The sequence below is a fragment of the Taurulus bubalis genome, assembly GCF_910589615.1.
Source record: "Taurulus bubalis genome assembly, chromosome: 6".
Lineage (NCBI taxonomy): Eukaryota > Metazoa > Chordata > Actinopteri > Perciformes > Cottidae > Taurulus > Taurulus bubalis.
The window spans coordinates 9,225,891-9,245,397 of NC_136594.1; the positions used below are offsets into that span (position 1 = coordinate 9,225,891).

At 39.7% G+C, this 19,507-nt stretch overlaps 1 protein-coding gene across 1 annotated transcript in view; it reads right to left on the reverse strand.

Annotated features, from left to right (window-relative positions):
• Positions 1–16,218, reverse strand: part of arhgap10 (Rho GTPase activating protein 10) — a 46,573-nt gene extending 30,355 nt beyond the window's left edge. Inside the window, exons 1-7 of the mRNA XM_079219652.1 lie at positions 16,036–16,218; positions 3,780–3,875; positions 3,476–3,537; positions 2,109–2,180; positions 1,791–1,892; positions 358–468; positions 54–158 (exon numbers count right to left, since the gene is read on the reverse strand). Of these exons, the coding sequence (XP_079075778.1) occupies positions 54–158; positions 358–468; positions 1,791–1,892; positions 2,109–2,180; positions 3,476–3,537; positions 3,780–3,875; positions 16,036–16,189 (702 nt within the window). The 5' untranslated portion in view covers positions 16,190–16,218. The remainder of the gene's footprint in view (positions 1–53; positions 159–357; positions 469–1,790; positions 1,893–2,108; positions 2,181–3,475; positions 3,538–3,779; positions 3,876–16,035) is intronic.
• Between the last annotated feature and the right edge of the window lie 3,289 nt (positions 16,219–19,507).

Sequence of the window (19,507 nt, forward strand, 5' to 3'; positions counted from 1 at the left end):
TGCTTGGAATCGTCCTTGTGCAAATATAATAAGAAAACATTAATATTCCTTACATTTTGAATATTGATCTGCAGTGCTCTTTTATAATGGTCAAAGTCATTGGCGAGCTCAAAGCCCTGGTGATAAAAGGTGAAGACTGTCTGAAAGAAGGCCAGCATCTAAAAAGATCACAACACAGGTACAAACAGATACAGGATGTTAATCTCAAGAGTCAGCAAGTGAAAGAAAAACTCACAACAAAATCACTGTTTGGTTAATGTCCAAGTGACATATCCTATATTGCCCTGCTGCTTTTAATAATGTGAAAGAAAAGCCACGTCAGTGCTGACAAGCCGCCAAGGTGAGTGAGTCACTCACCGGCTCCACACACTCAAACTTCTTTCTCTCCTGGATGTCCTGTAGTTTGCACACATAGTCCAGTGACTCCTCCTGAAAGTGCTGCTTCATGGTTTCCACCTGGATGTCTGCCTGCGGGGGTGGAGAACACACATCATGATGATTATAGAGACGGACAGACGCACGGAAGCAAAGACGAAACACTGAGATCTCTTTGACACAGTGGAATTTGGCATTATACTGTTACGAAAGGGGATATTGAAGGTGGTGAGGTCTATATCAAATACTGTCGATCAAATCAAGTTCATTTATATAGACCCAAATAACAAGATGTCTCAGAGGGCTGTGTGATCTGTACAACATGCCACACCCTCCATCCATATACTGCCGATTCAGATCAAGAAAAGCTTCACACACATAGGAACTGAGGGGTAGATTTAAACACAGAAAAGTCCCAGGAGGGTGAGGGGGGATTGATTTCATTCTTGCTGTGAGGCGACAACACTAACCACTGTGCCACCCCAGAATTACAGTTAACATCCAAGAAACACAGTATATATATATATATATATATATATATATATATATATATATATATATATATATATATATATATATATATATATATATATATATATATATATATATATATATATATATATATATATATATATATTTATAACAGCACACCCGTTTGCAATGTAATAGAACTAAAGTATCTTTAATTGTAATTATTGATATACCTCCTTACTGCAACAAGATTACTGGCTGATATCCTTTCTTACTAAATATCAGTGACTCATCACTATGAAATTAATAAGATTAGCGTTCACGTAGCAGTGTTTTTCATATAGAGATATACTGCAGTTCATTCATTGAGTTGACCAAACAATCTGATTGGGGCGCTGATGAAGTTTATGACTATTGCGGCTGTGAATGAATCACTGGGTTTATTTATTCAAGTCTCATAGAAATCATTGTTGGTACCACAAGAGTCACAGAGAACAGAACAGCCTGCAGTCATCGTGTCAACTATTTCAAGTGTCCTCTCTGGTTGGTGTATACAACATATAGTTTAGCCTTAAATGGCTACATGGCAAAGACAAGAAGGCAGAAACATTGTGTAGTGAGAGGTTGCTAAATTCTCCACAATCTAAAATGCCCACGCTATAGCACTGTACCATTGTTCCCATACCACAGCAACCACTTTTGAGTACATTGTGAGCACACAATTCCTTTCCCAACAAGCCAGGAAAACTGTTGCTGCAAAGCATGTTAGTGGAAACTTGCATGGTCCAACAGGCTTTGCAGCGAGGCTCTTCCCCGGCGGCACCAAAGGCAAAAAACAAAACAGGGAATCTCGACTACACAAAATACCCGTTTTGCTGTCGTTATGAATCGCTATTTTCTGCATGTTACAAATCTGTCGGGAGAGTTAAAGCAAGGATAAATACCTCTTGTAGCTGTGGCTCTTTCTTCTTTGCTGACATATTCAGAAGCTTCTCCAGAGAGCTGTAGTACTTCTCCGTTTCTTTCTCATACTTCTTTCTTTCCGCCTGAAGAAGGAATATAAGGAGAACAAAATACTAAATTATTCTTGGGGACAAAGGAATCAAAGCTGTGTGTGCAGTACAATTAATATGCTATTAGCATCCAACTGTGACATATATATTTTTGTAAATTCAGATTTTTACATGTAATCATTAGGGTACACCAAACATATCAACTAAGCGCTTCAACACATTTTGGGAAGGGAAACCATCATACATTACCCTGACTGTACCAAGATGGTCTTTCCTGAACTTCTCCAGGGGTTTCATTAAGGTTTCTGTGATGTTTCTCATCTAGACAGACACCACAACAAAGCCTTCATTACTGCTCAACCTGGTGACAAACCCCATTGATATTTCATATAACACAACAACATCTTCCAGTAGAAGAGTGGCATAGTTACAATAATTACATAACCGCAATTACATTACTATTCTAAAAGTATCTTTGTCTTCCAATAAGGAACTCATAAAGTCAATGTCTTTGCTTTCGTTCCTCCTGTGCTCTGCTGTGCCTGCAGCAGAACATGTCTGTGCCTGCATGCCCATCCTACGTTTCCTTACTTTGCACTGTGATGTCATACCACTATGATAAGCCGTGCTGTGCTGAGCAGTGTTTACCATTATGGTCTGAGCCAGGCGCTAAAACAGTCATCTCAGTCAGCTACTGATGATGGGCCCACTCCCTAACCTCAGACACTACAGACAGACAGACATTGCAACATAGTGGCTGTTCATAGAAAGTCGATAGCACTTAATTGTGTATCCCAGTCCAAAGAAGTGGAATGTTTTCGATTTTTTCTTTTGAAAGTATTTTTCCCCCCCCAACTATCAATGGCCATTTAACTACTGCGTAAATTGAAATAAAACATCAAATGAGGAACGATGACATTACATCTACGGAGGTCACAAATAAACCACATGACAAGAAAGTGTTCCATTCCTAATACCACAGTGTAGTTAATAGTGGGGCACTTTTAACACTTCAGGAAGCAGTTTATAACACACTGCAACCATTACAGATCATTTAAGAAGGTTGAACTTTCTTCCATGTGATGGATTTATAAATTAGCAACTGTAACGCTGCTGCTGATGCAGAAGCTAGTTTTATGGTGGTCGTAAAGGGCTGAATTGTTGTGGACCTTGGTGCAGAAGCTTATGTGAATCTGTCGTGGTATTTAAAGCTTGGCTGTGATAAAGTGGATCCTGTCCTCTCTGCAGCCACTCCCAGACAAGTTGTGTGACAGTGACAATAAGACAAGCACAACTGTTTGAACACTATCAATACATGTTTACCCACGAGGGAGGTGGCTTGCTTTGCCTGCTGGATGCAGTGGTTGTACTGTACATCAGAGAAAATGATATTATGTGTGCATGTCTGGATCTCTGGCGGATGACCGAGTCAGACATTAATAGATGCAAGAACCAAATATGGGCAGTAATAGGTGTAGGCTGGTTGGAAATGCACACAGTGCAAGGATAGAAAGTTAAACAATTTAGGTTTATTACACCACAGACAGACAAAGAGAGAGACAGACACACAGGTAATTCCCCTGGCATTCAAGCAGGTACTGACTGGTTGTTCTCACCATCAGCTCTCTTTGGTCTTCGAGGTTCTTGAGGAATGAGGAGAACTCTTGCAAAGATTCATCTGAAGTAAAAAAAATAAAACTGAATTAATTCTCTGCTCTCGCATGTGCGCCCACACACACACAAACACAAACACACACACAAACAGCTGTTCTCACCACAAAAATGAAAAAACTTAAACATTGGTAACAAAACTAGTGGTTAGTTTCCATTATGTGAAGACAAACCTTAGATTGCAAATGCCCTCTATGGCAAATTTGTGATTTGGGGCAGTACAAAGTAAATTGAAAAACCCACACTTACCGATACATTTCTCATCATCGGTCTTCGCATCGCCGACGTACTCAAACTGAAACTCTCCCAGGCAATGGGCAAACTTTCGCTGTGCCATCCCAAGCTCTGAAAGAAAACACAAAAAACAATATGTGCTTAATGCTTCATAAGATTTGACTGTATGTTGTCAAGATCTATACGTTGTACTGTCCAGTCTTGATAAAGAGTTTGTAAAAAGTTAACACAATATCAGCCATCATGAAGAGCAGGTCAATGCATCACACAGTTAACCACTTTGCAAACATCCTGTTTGTCTGCAGTCTGCTACATCCTGTTGCACATCAAGCCCCCGTGTCAGGAGGGTAGTTACCACAGGCTAGCAAACGCCAAGAGCGTAAACTATATTTAATCATCTGTGTGCCAGCCATGGCTTACACAAATAAAGAGAGAAGAAATAGTATGATGATACTAACATATTCCCCAAATGCTTGATAGCCTCAGAAGTGGACAGTAGACCCTACAGTTGTTCAATATAGGCAAAATATCATTTCAGTTTTCAAGATATACTATAGTATTTAGCTTTTACAGCTCAGTAGCCAAAATTAAATGTAATGTCAGTCTTAGTTCTATTCAAGGAAGGTCTACCACAAAATTAGCAACATTTTGGGGCTTTTACCAAAGCAAGGTTTATTCCTATTTGGTTTATACCACACATTCCTTCATATTGCCAGTGAAATATGTATTTTGAATTGTGTAAAAGTACATCTATACTACTGATGAGATGAAAAATACAATTGCATTGCATGTCTGTTATCAGTAAACCTCATATGACCAGTATGTATTATCCAACCCTAATACCGTAAAAACAGCATAAATCCTCCATTAGTCAACAGGAACACGAAGCAATACAACCAATACAGCTCTCACGAAAGCCCCTCATGCTGCTACAAGTTGTTCTGAGACTGAGGCTGATTTCTAAACCAAATAGGCCTAAACCTACAGGATAGGAAACCATTTAATAGTGTTGATGTTAATTTCTTTAAAATATATGGCAGAACTATATGGTTATGAATGCCAAGCCTAACTTCAGGGGAGCCCTGAGATGGGTGACTATTATGGCATAAATACTCCCAATGCTCCTAAAGCTACATTGAAATAAATGGATGATTTGGAGAGATGGATACATGCTGTTTAAGTTAACCCTCCACGACACCCATTGCACACCAGCAAACCAAATCTATTTCCAAACAGTGAAGAGATTCCCCGAAGTGGGATCTCTGACCCATGGCAGTCCCCGAGGGAAGCATGACAGAATGCAGCTTGGGTATTTTAAGACTGGAGCTGTGAGCAGGACACCGAGGAGCAGTGTCATTAGATTGGACAGAAAGCTGGGACTCTACAGGGAACAATCAACTCGCAGCTACACCATGGAATAGAGCTCTGGCTTTGCTGAGCATCCGTTACAGCTACAAAAGCACACAGCAGCTGGTTGGAATGCAGAGCTGCAACTAATGAGTATATCTCTGAGTCATTTCTGATACGATTCAGTATAATATTCAATATTTAGTCTTTGAGTTTTGTTCTCTCATCGCTGCAGTTGACAGAATCCTGAAATATTATACATCTTATTGTTAAACTACATTTTACCAGGCCCCAAACTGGATTTAAAGGGGGGGATGTTGTATTAACGTGGGATGCATCTTCGTCAACAAGGCCACACATAACACCTTCACATAGTTTTGGTATTGATGACTAAGGCTTTGCTTAAAAATAGCAGCAGAGGCAATATTCTCTGATAGAAAAGCCCAGAATTCTCAGAATCTTAACAATTGCCAAGACCTTTAAAAATAAGATCTTTTATGTTTGTAGTATAGCTAATAATAAAATGTCACAATAATTATATATATTTGAGCTATGTCTTGTTAATTGCCTGCTCCTTACACACGCTCCAGGTTCTCTGAGCAGTGTGTGTGTACGCATGCTATGGATTACATCTACAGCCAGGCTCAAGGCCCAAAGCCCAAACATGTGAGAGGTGTTGGACAATGTCTGCCTGAGCCTGGCACAAAGGGCAAACCTTCCGCCTCATTGATTTATTTCAAACAGCTTGAGATCCACAGCTGGTCGCTCCTTAGCTCAATCTCAAATGTTGACGATGCCAAAGTATACAAGGAAATATGGGCAAGCAAACACCTGTATGGTCGATTCCTTTGGCAAATTTCGTATAAATCATGGAACTGCAGGAAGATAATGGATGTAAAGCAGACAATGGGATGGCTGGAGTATTACAGCATTTACAATTGTCTGTTCTTTGAGATGGTCTAAATATAGCATTTGGAGGAAATGTTCCTTCTTTACTTATGGGTGAGGTAATTGTTTTTGTTTTTTCAAAGTATAAGCAGCAGCAGAAAGGTCTGAAGTAATGTCCATGAGCAAATAAAAAGCAAACTGACGCAGTAATAAAACTACAAACCGGGTACAGCTTTTGCATGGGAATGTAGTTAATACACAAATGAAAGTATGCAAAACAAAAGTATTCCTAACTTGTTTATTGGTCCCAATACTTCATTTCTTGGCTCATGAACTTCTGCAAACCACCAAACAGATCTAACTTTAGATAATCAATCAAGAGTGGAGAGGTTCTACATTGGTGCTTTCCTCAGATACCATAGAGATGTGGTAAACAAAATCAGGCCACTGCACAAGCAACATTAGGAGACTGACAAACAATAGCAGCAGAGCGTCTCAGGCACCACTTTAACGGCAGTATCTTAGTGAGGTTTGAAGAAGGAGCTGTATTATGGGATGACTTGTTATCGTCATATATATAATCAGATGCAAGTTCCTGCAAGAATTCATTAGACAATAGTTTAGAAAAAGGTAAACTTGTGTCAACCACACCAATTTTGGAGCTCATAACACTAACACTACTACTACTGATACACTAAAAACATGTTTCTGCCACAGGGGTGACTTCTAGCTGGTGTAAACACAACCTGGTGAACTGCTACGTGGGACTATTTAAGTGCGGGTTACGGGCGTTATTTCCAAAATAAAGATATGGCCACTATAAAGCCTGTAAGGGCATTATTTTGGGAGCAAACACTTACTATACTGAACATTGCAATTTTCTTTGAAGTGACTGAGAAATCCAGATGGAATCCAAACCACACAGACAACTAAAATCCAGACCACGGTGTGGAAGTCCATAAAAGGTGATTCTGGTCACTCTAGTGTAGGAAACAGTCCTTAATTTGCAGCACATGGAGTGACTGCAGACAAAACATACAATCCTATATTAGTATGGTCGTCTATCACAAACTCTATACTTTTAGAAGTCCAGTAATCAGGATGGAGACTTATTTTTCATTGGTTCTAGCATCTTAATACCGCTTCTCTAATTTAAATTGGTAGGCTTTATTGACGGGTGCATGAGCTAAGGCCTCTAGTTCAGACTGCACCACTATGAAAATAATAACCACTGTTTTGTCCAGCATTGTGTATTGTCCACCTGTCAAAATCAATGTAATTAGGCTATTGTAAGCTCCTGCCTTTGAGTGGTAGGAGTCACTGACCACACCCCTCACCAGCAATAAAGCACAGTCTTGCCATGAAATCAGATTTTCACTTTCGATTTTGTCTTGTTTAGTGCCCTTATTTAATTTTTTTCAAGCAAATATTTACTTTTTTTTTTTTTTTACAGTTTTGGCATAATAAACAAATCAGCTTTATCAGAAGGGAAACCTCAACATAAAAAGGTGTTATTAGTGGTAATAGCATATTCAAAACACATACTTTTAAGCAAACCCTGTATTAACTTAATTTTATAGCTCACCACATTAGAGAGATTATCTAGCCAGACCAATTTAAAACCTCCTCATCCCGCTGACTGCTCGATCTGCTCGACCTGATGACAACCTCATTCTGGGGCTGAGGTTGAGCCACACATACTACCAGTTTCCTTAAAGCAGAACTAATACATATGTTGATAAAACCATTGGATCAAATGTCTTTATGCAAAGTGAGATGGTCCCTTGAAGGAAGGAACCCACAGAGAAGTATCACCAGGTCTACAGGGCATTTTAGCGTCTCTGAGCACATTATTTTTGTTTAATTGGTTTGGTTAACTGCGATCCTCTGTGTTGTTTCCGGTCACAGCTGGAAAACATATTGGAGAACTTAGACATTAAAGAGACACATTTGTTGGAGCTCAAAACAGCGAAAAAGGAGGTTGGACTTGCATTTGTTTAGTGGCCAGAAACACAACTCCAAATAAAAACCACTGTTGCTCAGTGACTGCTTGATATGTAATTAGTTTGTGCAACTGTTTGCTAACTTTGAATGTTTTCCATCACAATACCCCATCTTAGTGACATCATTTTGAAAATATATACATTTACTTTAATTGCTGTAACTCAACTGCTGTAGTAGTGTTTGTTTTCCCCTCTAATGATCCTTATATGTAGACTTGACAGGTTGCTGCAGTCTGCTGCTCTCTGTGCTTTGAAGCAGTCTGACATAGGAATGTGGGGAAGATGAGTGTGTCCTCTTTTAAATCCCTGCTTTGATAGAAAAGCAGTTTTAGAGGCTGTATATTGTTTTATCTTTTGCACATACCTTGACTCTATTACTTGTCTTTTTTTTAGCAATATTTATTTTTACTGTTACATAGAAGCAGAAGCTTCAACTACATAAGGTGTTCATGTTATAACTAAAACAGCACATGTTATAAGCTGCTGTTGTTAGCAGCAGTAGTAATATTAGTAGTAGTAGTAGTATGTGTTGATCTGTATTGTTATAATGAGCATAAAATAAAATAAAAACATCATCTATTCTCACCCTCCTTTAGCCAAATAGGTAATCGGTGACCTTTATGGAATCACTGCTGGTCAACTCCAGTGCTCAAATGATCAAAACACATGTGAATGTAGAGTGGAAAGTTCAGCTACTGCCCCAGATAGTAAAAACATGTTTTGGCAACATTACACTGAACCTTGGCACACCTTAACAAGGCCTTAACGCACTACATTGCGCCTGACGTGAAGTCAGGGCAGTATTCAACCATATTGTAAAAGATAATGAAGAGCTGATGGGATTATGACAGTAAAAATCAATGTAATTCAGAAATTCTTCAAGGTGTGATAAGAGTCCTTCAGTGTTTTACTGCCCCATTGCAGAGCATAATAAATGCATGAACTTAATAAGGTTGTTTAATGTTGCATTGCTTTGCAATCGTGCTATTTTTTTTTCTTCTTCTAATGATCCAGATATATCTAAAGCAAATTTTGGGTTCTATACATTTTACGATCGCACGTTATGATAATAGTATGGGTATCTCAGTACGGCATCAAGGCTCAGGTCACTGCGGACAATTAGTGTGTACTCAAAGAGCGATGATGTCAAGGGATAGATGTGCAAGCTCTTTATTGGAGCCATATGTGAGCGTGGTGCACAGATCACACCCATCCACAATCTGATTACGCAGGCTGCATGCATGTTTAACTCAATGCAGGGTGGACAGTTAATATGAGAATATATGAGGCCAAGCTGTGTGGACTTCATTACACAAAACATGAAGAATGAATGTTATCCGGTTACATGAAGCTCCAGGAGTTAGTCGACGGCAGGCAACATTCACAGAAGGAAAAAAACAAAAAAACAGCTACAGCATTCTTGTCCCTGTGCAGCGTCCATTGAAGTTAAAACAGCATTGATCAACTGGATACAATCAGTGGAGTAATACACACAAGTGTCAGATGAGAGGTCTGCATAACAGATTGAAATGATAGTTGCTATCCTGGAGGAAAGAACTATCACAAGATATAAATAACACACACACACACACACACACACACACACACACACACACACACACACACACACACACACACACACACACACACACACACACACACACACACACACACACACACACACACACACACACACACACACACACACACAAGTCCAAGGCGAAGGCTTCTCCTGCTTTTTGCCTTTTAAAGCAAGGCATTTCAGAGCAAACCTGGGAACTGTCAAACTTGGCTAGTTTCTCTGCAGGAAGCCAGAGACCTAGTGGCTTCAGCGTGTGAGTCATACAGACCCCACCGTACATATATCTATGTATGTAGATAGATATGTTATGTATGTTTTTATTTTGTTTCTCATCGTAATGTCATCTCTCTTGTTTATATTGTCATTGCTGTTATTGTTTTACCATGTAAAATACCTTTTAAAGAGCTATACAAATATAATGTATTATTATTACTATTATTATTGGGTCTGATATTACAGGCAAGATTGTTTTGTAATAGGAAAAACATGACAGAAAATGCCTACTTATGTGATATAAACATTGGTGGTCTTGTTCAGAGAAGGTGGGGAAGAAAAACAAAGATGACGCAATGGGGAGGGCTCTGGTTACTATGGAGCACCACACACACCAAGGCAGGGGTGGCTTTTTCCCCCAACAAGACCACTGCCCAAACACGACAGTCACAAGGTAAAAACTAATAGAAAATACATGTGTCAAATAATCTCAGACACCCGATTCCTAGATTTTCGTTTAGTTTAGTTGTAACATTATAAAGCTGTGCCCCTTTGAGTTAAGATAATTCACACATGTTGTCACCAAGTTTAATATTGAACTTCTGGATCAACATATCACAAATTCAACAATCAAAACATAAACTTTCAAGGGTCTTGTAGGGAAAATTAGATTATGGTTTTAAACGAATTATGTTTTACTTAATTTAACTAAACACTAGCCTTTCACTTAAATCCATGTATTACTTGTAATAGTAAAGTAAAGTACACCCTGGACAGATTGCCGGACTGACACAGGGACAACCAATCACATGACAGGGTTGTAATTACCAAAACTGAGACCAAGTCGTGAACAAGACCAGATTGTACCGAGACAAGACCACGAGGCTGAGGGGTTGAGACCAAGTCAAGACCTTGGCAGGGCGAGGCCGAGGCAAGACTGAGCCAAGACTTGTGTGACTCCCACATTGCATGACAGACTTACATTGAAATGTGGAACATGCAAACCAGAGACACTCCTCAAATTGATCTGAAATATCCACAATCCCATTAAACCACTGAAAGAAAATGAAGATTCCTCTGCATTCACCTCTTGTATTGCCATTTATACTCTGTATGCATAAGTGTACAATGAAGTGGATATGTATCACTGGCAATTTCCACATAATTGAAGGTTCCTAAAACATTTGATTCAACTGTAATCCAAATAGGCTCCGACTTGGGATGACTATAGGAAACCCCTTTTAAACAAGGCTTGCCACTCTGTGTTTTCCAATATGCATCCAACGTAAAGCAGAAGTTTGTTTTTACTGTGAATCCTCCTGAGGTGAATTTGCTTTGTTTAATGCCTACACCCCCAGGCTGCTGTGAGATTGGGCTTTACATTAAATATTTAAAATAAATATCACGCCTGTCCGTCTCTTCCAACATTTTTGTAATGTTTCCTTAATAACAGTCATGCTGCAAAAAGTCACATGCAGTACATTCAAGTATGAAATCATTTCCACAGAATAAAAAGTTAGTGAACTTGTTTTCCACTTAATGCTTAGTGCTGCTGCTACAGAAGTTTCTTTTTTCCAAAAACAAACCAGAAATGGTATGTATAAGTCAAAGTTCAGCTGCTGAAGATGTCCACAGTGTATTCATTGGCGCCTGTTGCAGTGATGTTTGTTATGAGTTCAACAGTCTCATCAGATGTGCCACTTAGGTCAGCGCTTGCCTGGACCAGGCCCTCAAACAGCGGCCAGCGTTTACATACTGCGCCTTTCCACAGTCCTTCCTGTTCCACTGTCCCATCTTTTCCAGTCCGAATCCCTGCTCCGTACTCGCCTCCCACCTTTTGCCCTCAATCCCCCCCCAACCCCCCCCCCACCCAGATCCCTACCCACAAAGCATGCATTACTTCATCCATGACTTCCTGATCCTCAAAACAAGTTGTAGGGTGAAGCTGCGCTGAGCAATGTCCTGTCAATAATGAGCAATTGATCAAAGATACATCTGCATCTGTTGGCGCATATTCAAAGAGTGACAGTCCATGATGTAATCAAAGTGCTTCAAATAGTTCTCAACACTTTGTTTGCACCAAAAAAGGAGCCTCAAAAGCAGAGCTGTGCCATCAAGCATTCATTTTTATAGTAGGTCTCGTTCTCTCTGGAGGGAGAGATAAAAAGTAAAATAAAAAAAGCCTTCCTCCCACATGACTTTACTTTGTCTTGTGCTAATGCGATTTTAATGAAAGATTGTGATGTGGCTCTTTGGCAGAATCAGTAATGCGAGTACAGAGAGAGCAGCATTCAGCCAAAGCACACCATGGCAGGCTACTCTTAAACCTGTCTGCCAATAATAATAAAAAAGACCTTCACATGGCTGGGTTCGTGGAACTGATCATGAAGGAAGAAAAGAAAAAAAAAACTACTAATCATATTGCTTCATGAGCCAAGAGGAAGTCCAGCTGTGGAAATTACTATGACCCCACTGCAAATTCACTTTTTCAATGATTGCAGCAATAACAGAACATGCAATAAACACTATGAAACCAATACGGTAGAAGAAATTTAGAAATGGAGAGCTCAAACTTTTGTACATAAATGAGATGTCGATGCGGTCGCTGAGGACAACAGTGAGGGGTGATTGAGAGGGGACAGACAGGACACAGTTCCTGTGGAGGAAACTCTCTGAAACAGAAGCACATCTGCATGTTGCTCCTCTAGTGAGCACTTCCATGTCATGGCTCTCTAACCCAGGGCCCCGCTATAAGGTTTCCTCTCAGAACCAAGGTCTTTCCGTAGTGGGACATCCTCCCAGTCACTGACAGGCTGAGAGGGGAATGGGATGTGGAGATCAACAACTGTCTTTGACGGGCCAAACAGCAGATCATTCTGAGGTCACACATAAAGTTATAGAGCATAATCCACCACATGTACTATACATTGTAAGCAAGACTAAATCTGTCAGTGTTTCTGAATGCTGGATCAAGACTGCAGTGTTATCTAATGGTGTGACAATTGTATATAGAGAGGATTCCTTAGCTTAGCTTCCCCAAAATCAACTACACTTATCAAAAACAACTGTCTCAGCTTCAAAGCTGCAAACAAGGCAGATTTAGAAGGGGAAAAAAGATACTGCTGGGCTACTTTGTATGATCTCTATGAAGAGCAGAACCAAGCCCAGGGTCACATTCTCATGAGACGAGATTATCAGAGTAATGTTCCACTAGTAAGAGCAAAGCAGGAGGTGAGCTCCACCCAAAGAGTGTATATTAACAATACTATGTATTGTACTTGAGCTATTGCTAAACTATTTAAACTTTATAATACCACTGTGCTTACCGCAAATGTATGACTACAAACTTCCATCCCTAGGCCATTACATGACGTTATCAAACTGAAGCTCCTGCTGTATTACTATTATTGTGTAATCAAAATCACAATTGGAAATTGTGCTCACAAGATGAAAGGTTTAATTTGTTTTCTTTTTCCATTTGTCCTCAAAGCTAACAATTCTGTTCATTATCAAGCGTTTAGTCTCAAGATACCAAAGTAAAAGGTGACTTATTATTGTTCTAACATCATAAACTCAAAATTATGACAGAACAACAGCAGCAAACGTTTTTTCCATTTTCCCTAAAAGAATATGATTCATCTTTTGATGCAGATTATATTTCTGTTGGTTAATGTATTGTTTAGTGGATACTTTTTACTTCTGGCCAACATCGAAAAGGGCCAGGCCATGTGTTTTTCTGTGGCAGTCGGATAATGTTTCAGTTTCTCTACTACTGCTATTCGAGTAAACACTACATGATTACAGTTATCAAAGAATGTCAAAAACAGTCATTTGCCATAAGAAGGGAGAAGGGACCGGACACATTTTAAAAAACTGTCTCCACTGAGCGAAAGAGGATGAGAGCACTGCATTAATGTCAGTACATATGAACATGACCATCAGTTCCTTCCTGTATTTTCTACTGACTTTGCAGTACTACCAATGGGAGTGTTCGACCAGGGTTCCTTAATTATTATCATGGTCAGGAAGCTAACACCGACAAAATGAGGGTCAAAAGCCTTGTTATGGAATTATGTGATATACGAAACATGTTGGACAAACTTAATATCAACATGAAAAAAGTGACACCGTTTAGCCACAGTCATTTAGGGCATGAAATACAAGACATGACATGTCCTCCTGAAACGGGATACTGTGTGTCAGTTTACAGTAACACGGCAGAGCATCAATATTAAAATCATCTGTGAGCAACAGTGAATACCAGACTTCACCATGGTGCTCTGGTAATTCCAGGTGGCTGACTAGAAGTCCGAGCAGGTAAAAGAAACACGAGTGGAAAGGATAAAGACAAGGTCAGGATGGTATTTCCTGTTTACTTTGAAGGTTACAAATGGAAGAACGTGTCAGACAATGCTGAACACATAGTTTGGTCACTAAGTTTAAAAAGCAACCGACCTCCTGAGAGCTTTACACACATTTATAGATCTAAAGTGTCATAAAGTTGCAGTTTCAGCATGATGGGAGAGGTAGGAGAACGACAATGCTCGCTCAAGCAAACAGGTACAATAGACCACAAGTATGCAAATATCGGCTTTGCACAACGGCAATGTGCGGTACAGCAGGACAGCATGTGGCAGAGGGAACGACAGCACCTGAATCCGGCCATGCTGGGTGACGGAGCACAGACTTCTCTTGTGACCAACCTGGTGTCAACAATGCAGAAGTTCATTTGAAACACATGAGGAACATAAAAAACACTCCTGCTCAATTTGAAAACCACAACACACCAAAACATTGCAGCTAAACTCCATCGTGACCTTTTGACCCCGTGTCAAGTGTTTTCTTTCCACCAAATCATGGAGCACCTGCAAGATGTTCAGAAGGACTGACAGTGATTTCAAGTGACTCCAGAAACCAGCAAAATTCTCAGAGATCAACCAAACTAAAACAAACAACAACTGCAGGATGAAGCTGCAGCATAAATAGGCCTGAAGTTGAGGATTGCTGTTGAAATCACCATCACAGTATAACAACTGATATAGTTCAGGTGTGCTGCAGTTGTGCTTAACATTAAATTCTTCAAATAAGTAACTTAAGAACAAATTTTTCCTCACCATTTGCTCAACATCCTTTATTTGGAAAAACACAATTTTGTTATGGGATAACACGGTGTGATTATACCCTCATGACTTAATAAATGAGAAAACTAAATTGTTGTGGCAGGGTAAAGCACAAGTTAGCACACAGAGAAGGGTAAAAGTCTGAAGAGGTTAACGTATGTGTCAACTTTATAGTCAAAGTGACGCATTTGTGGCCGGTACCCTGCTGTAGGCCACATGCCGAAGGTGCTTTATACTGCGAGTGCTGCTGGAGTTATAACCTCTTTAATATTAAATAGTTTCCAAGTATGATAAAGTAATTATATGTGGAGAAAAACATGTTGTGAGCTCTAAGCAAGTTTAGCAATGCTGCCGGAACACGCCTGAAACCCATCTGTCAACACCAAAGCAGGTAACATGAGAAAAGAAAAAAGAATATCGGTGTCATAACTTACATTCACACACGACTGAAATTATTTGACATTGGTAAAAGACTTTTGAATAGCTGCCTTAATATTGCTCGACTAAGTTCTCCAACTCGAGATGTTTCACGGCAATTTGATTTAATAGAATTATAAAACATGACATGAAGGGAAAGGTTGGGGGTTTCCAACAAGACAGTTTGACAGCAGAGGACTCCATTTTTTATGACTATGTGTTGAAGACTGGCTGTAAGCACTGGGCACCTCACAAACAAGCCCAGCCCACAAGACTAGAGGTCAAATAGATAACAATCTAATCATTTAACCCTGTAGAGGTATCTGACTGGGAGCAAATACTGCAAGGCGTTGTTACAAGGAACTCTGGGCCTTTTGGTTCAGGCTTACAAAGTGAATAATTGTCCTCATAAATGTTTTTTACAAAAAACACACAAGAAAAGAATGCAACATTCGAACAGAAGGAAAGTCGCTGCGGTCTAGTTAACGTGACAGGCTTTGGTCTTATTTAACAATTAGTTCAGCAACTCTGTAACTCTTACATGAGCCAAATGGAAAAAAAGGCCAATCATTGGCAGAACGGAGGAAGAAGTTGTTACACAAAAAGTATTGGAAACAGGAAGACCCCCGAGACCTTTTTCCCAAGGCGTTGCGACTTTTCTGACAGTTCATACGTTTAAAAAACGTTGAAATCAAACTCACGCTTCGTTGCATTGATGAGGTTCTTCCCATCTTTGTACAGCTCTTTGATGAATCTGTTGGTTTTGTCCAGCTCCGCTTCGTGTGCCTTTATTTTCTCCCTGAAGCCGGGGCTGTCCAGATAGCATTCACGAAACTCTAGCGGGTGTAGTCCCATTTTTGTGACAGGGTGATAGCTTCTTCAGGAACGGGGGAAAACCGGTGAAAATGACGCTTACTTTGAAGCTAAAAACACTAACAAACAAACAAACAAACAAGCCGTTACAATAAAATAACTGCTCTTTCCGCAGAGAGTTTCAAGTCCAACAGAGAAAACATAGCGAATAAAAAAAAAAAAAAGGAAAAAAAAAAGAGCAGCTAACGGTGGTTAGCGTGGCAACTTCTGACACTGGCGCGTGGGTGTTGTTCCACAGTTGTCAAATAACGAAAAGAGCAGCTAGCAGGTATTACGGTTGGAAGGTGATAGCAATGCTTGTTCATCGGTAGTCGGCTCAGGGGAGTTGTCAGACAGTCATGGTTGCTGTGTCCAATGTTTCCCTCCCTCCATCAAACGTACTCCACCTAGCAAAGTGACAGATTGAGAAACTCTGCTGACATCTGAGTGCATGTAGCAGAACTTCTACCAAAGACGGTGTAGTTCCTGCAAGATAGTGTAGTCTCCTCTACTTCCGCCTTCGTGTCGCTAGTCCCGTGAGCACTGAGAAAGGTTATTTGCCGGTCGAATGATGTCAGCAGTCGTGGAAGAAGTATTTGGATTTTTTTTATTCATGTAAAGTAACAATTACAGACCGAATAATACTCCATGATGTCCTACACTTAAAATGTGATTCAATTAAAGGTGAAGATTTTGGTAGATGTGTAGACAAAATGTACATAAGCATATGTAGGCTACTATAGATGCAAAAAAAAAGAAGAAGTAATAGTGTTGTCTTGTTATCTATTATATCAGTTGATCATTATTAATGATGCATTCATTAATGTGTCCGTAGCATTTTACCATAAGTACAGTTAGTTGGTCAAAGTAGTGCAATTTAAATAGAATGAAAAGGTCAATATATTTCCATCTGAAATGTGTTAAGTGGAAGTACAAAGTGGAAGAAAATAGAAGAAAATACTCTGGAGTTGGACCCAAATGGGACGCCCTAACCACGGCCCTGGGGACGGCTTAGCAAATTTAAGGCTTATGGAAAAATCCAGGGAGAGAAGGAGAGGCTCTCCATTAATTACAATTGATCTCTCCGATGCAGTATAGTACCAAGTCTGTATTGATCCTTCAGTGCATAACTCTGTGCAAGGTCAACAAACAATTTAAACCAAGAACACCCAAAGCCAACTCAAAACCAATCACAGGGGACCTAAACGTATTGTATATAATATGAAACTACAATAAGTTACGTGCTCAAGCACCAGAACAACCTTCATGCCCCTCAGTCAGTCAGATCATCACAACAGTGGATATGATAACAAAGCTACATACTTTAATGCAGGATGCAGTTTAAAGCAATGCCAATAGGTTGTAATTTTGGAGTGAGCAAATAAGTGGCTTAACCTTTTAGAATGCAACATACAAGGCATACACCAAGGGTACACGCACATGGAATAATGTATATTCACGAACTCATTTTAAGAACGTTTCCCTTCTTGTTCTACTTTGGGAGTTTTCACGGGTGGGAACTATGCTAATCCTTTGCGCTCTTTGATTGTGCTTCATGATTCGCCTATCATTGGTTCCATCGGAGGCAAATCTGAGGCGGGAATCTTTACCGTGGCATAATTTGTTAATAAAAACGGATACTACTATTTGCCATGTTACCTACACTTGATAGCATTGTTAATACGGCCGGTTTGTACCTTTAAATATATAATACTTATTTAGAGTCACACGCGGAACCTTGTCTCGCCTCGTGTTTCTGGTCGAGTTGTTTACCCCGCGGACACGCACCCCGCTGAACGAGTATCAGAAATGGGTTTTACACGTTTATTCAGCATATGGCCGTTCTAACGTTCATTTTAACAGGCAGTATTTTTTTTGACATGCAGTTAAGCTTTCGTTGCATCGGTCAGAGCAGATTTGTATCACGTGAGCTGGCGTTGGGCTGATATTAGAGGAAGTATTGCTTAGAACGATGCTAACGACTTTATTGGACTAGACTGTAATGTTAACGTAAATTAGCGCCTTAAGTAAACAGCAGTGATCTCTTCCGTGTATCTCCCTCCATCCCATAACTTACCCCAGCCTGAGATCCAAAACAACATACAGTAAGTCAACATACATTGTCAGTAATCCCTGTAAAATACTTAGCATTTTGTTTAAGGTACGTTATATTTGTGAACGTTTTTAACAGCCCACTTATTTTTCTATTCATGTTGCAGGTACTATGGTGATTAGTATCATTACTCCACAAAATGTTGATGTATGGAAGCCCATTAACAGAAAAATTGAAAAAAAAGTCAAAATTCTTAAATAATTAGTCAACATTTTGACTTTTGACTCCTTTTCATCTGTTATTATCTATTCCTGTCTGAGATGCATGTCCATGTGGGTCATACAGTACAGTAATATTTGGATCCTTATTGTCTTATTAAAAGTGACATTAATCTGTATATTATATTATCAGACGTTATCATCTTTTTTTTTGCACTAGGGATGCCTAATACCAGTGCAAGGCCGAAGCATGGCAGGAGGCCACGGAGGCGACGCAGAGAGGACCCTGCTAGGAACGAGCTGGTCTCTAGTTCCCTAGAAAGTGCCCAGCAGTGCCTTTTCAACCAAGACTACGGAACTGCGTTTGTGCACTACCTGCTGGTCCTCAACCTTGCGCCTATGTTTAAGGACTTTGCAAGGGTAATGACTGTTTAGAATAGAATAGTGAATAGAATACTTTAATGTCATTGTCAAAAACAACGAAAAACAGTTTAGCAGCTCTTACAGTAAAGACAAACATTAAAAACAACCATAGAAACATTCACAACACAAGTAGACAGATAAATAAGTGGATCACAGATAAATAAGTGGATCAAGACTGATAACCTGCCTGCATGCAATCAAACATTGTGCACACATAATGACCACAGTCATATACACTTCATTCTGTTTTTACTGCTGCAGAATCGAAAGCTTCTTTTTTTTTTAAACCTCAATTTTGTCACATCTTTTTATTTTTTTAGGACTCCTTCAGGTTCACTCTCTTCAAATGGACAGAAGAGCTGGACTCTGTGGGCCGCACTCAAGACCTCTTTGACTGTTATGAACAAGCATTGGAGCTGTTTCCTGCCGATGAGGTCATCCTCAACTGCATGGGTGAACACTTGTTCAGGTATTTTCCTCTTCCACATAAATGTGATCAGTGCTTAGATACATGTGTTTAAAACAAATTCCATCACCACTTTAGTGGGAAGAGAGCATCATTTAGCTTCATATTATTTTGATGAATTATCTACTAATGCATTTTTTTTCTCTCCAATTCTTATGCAG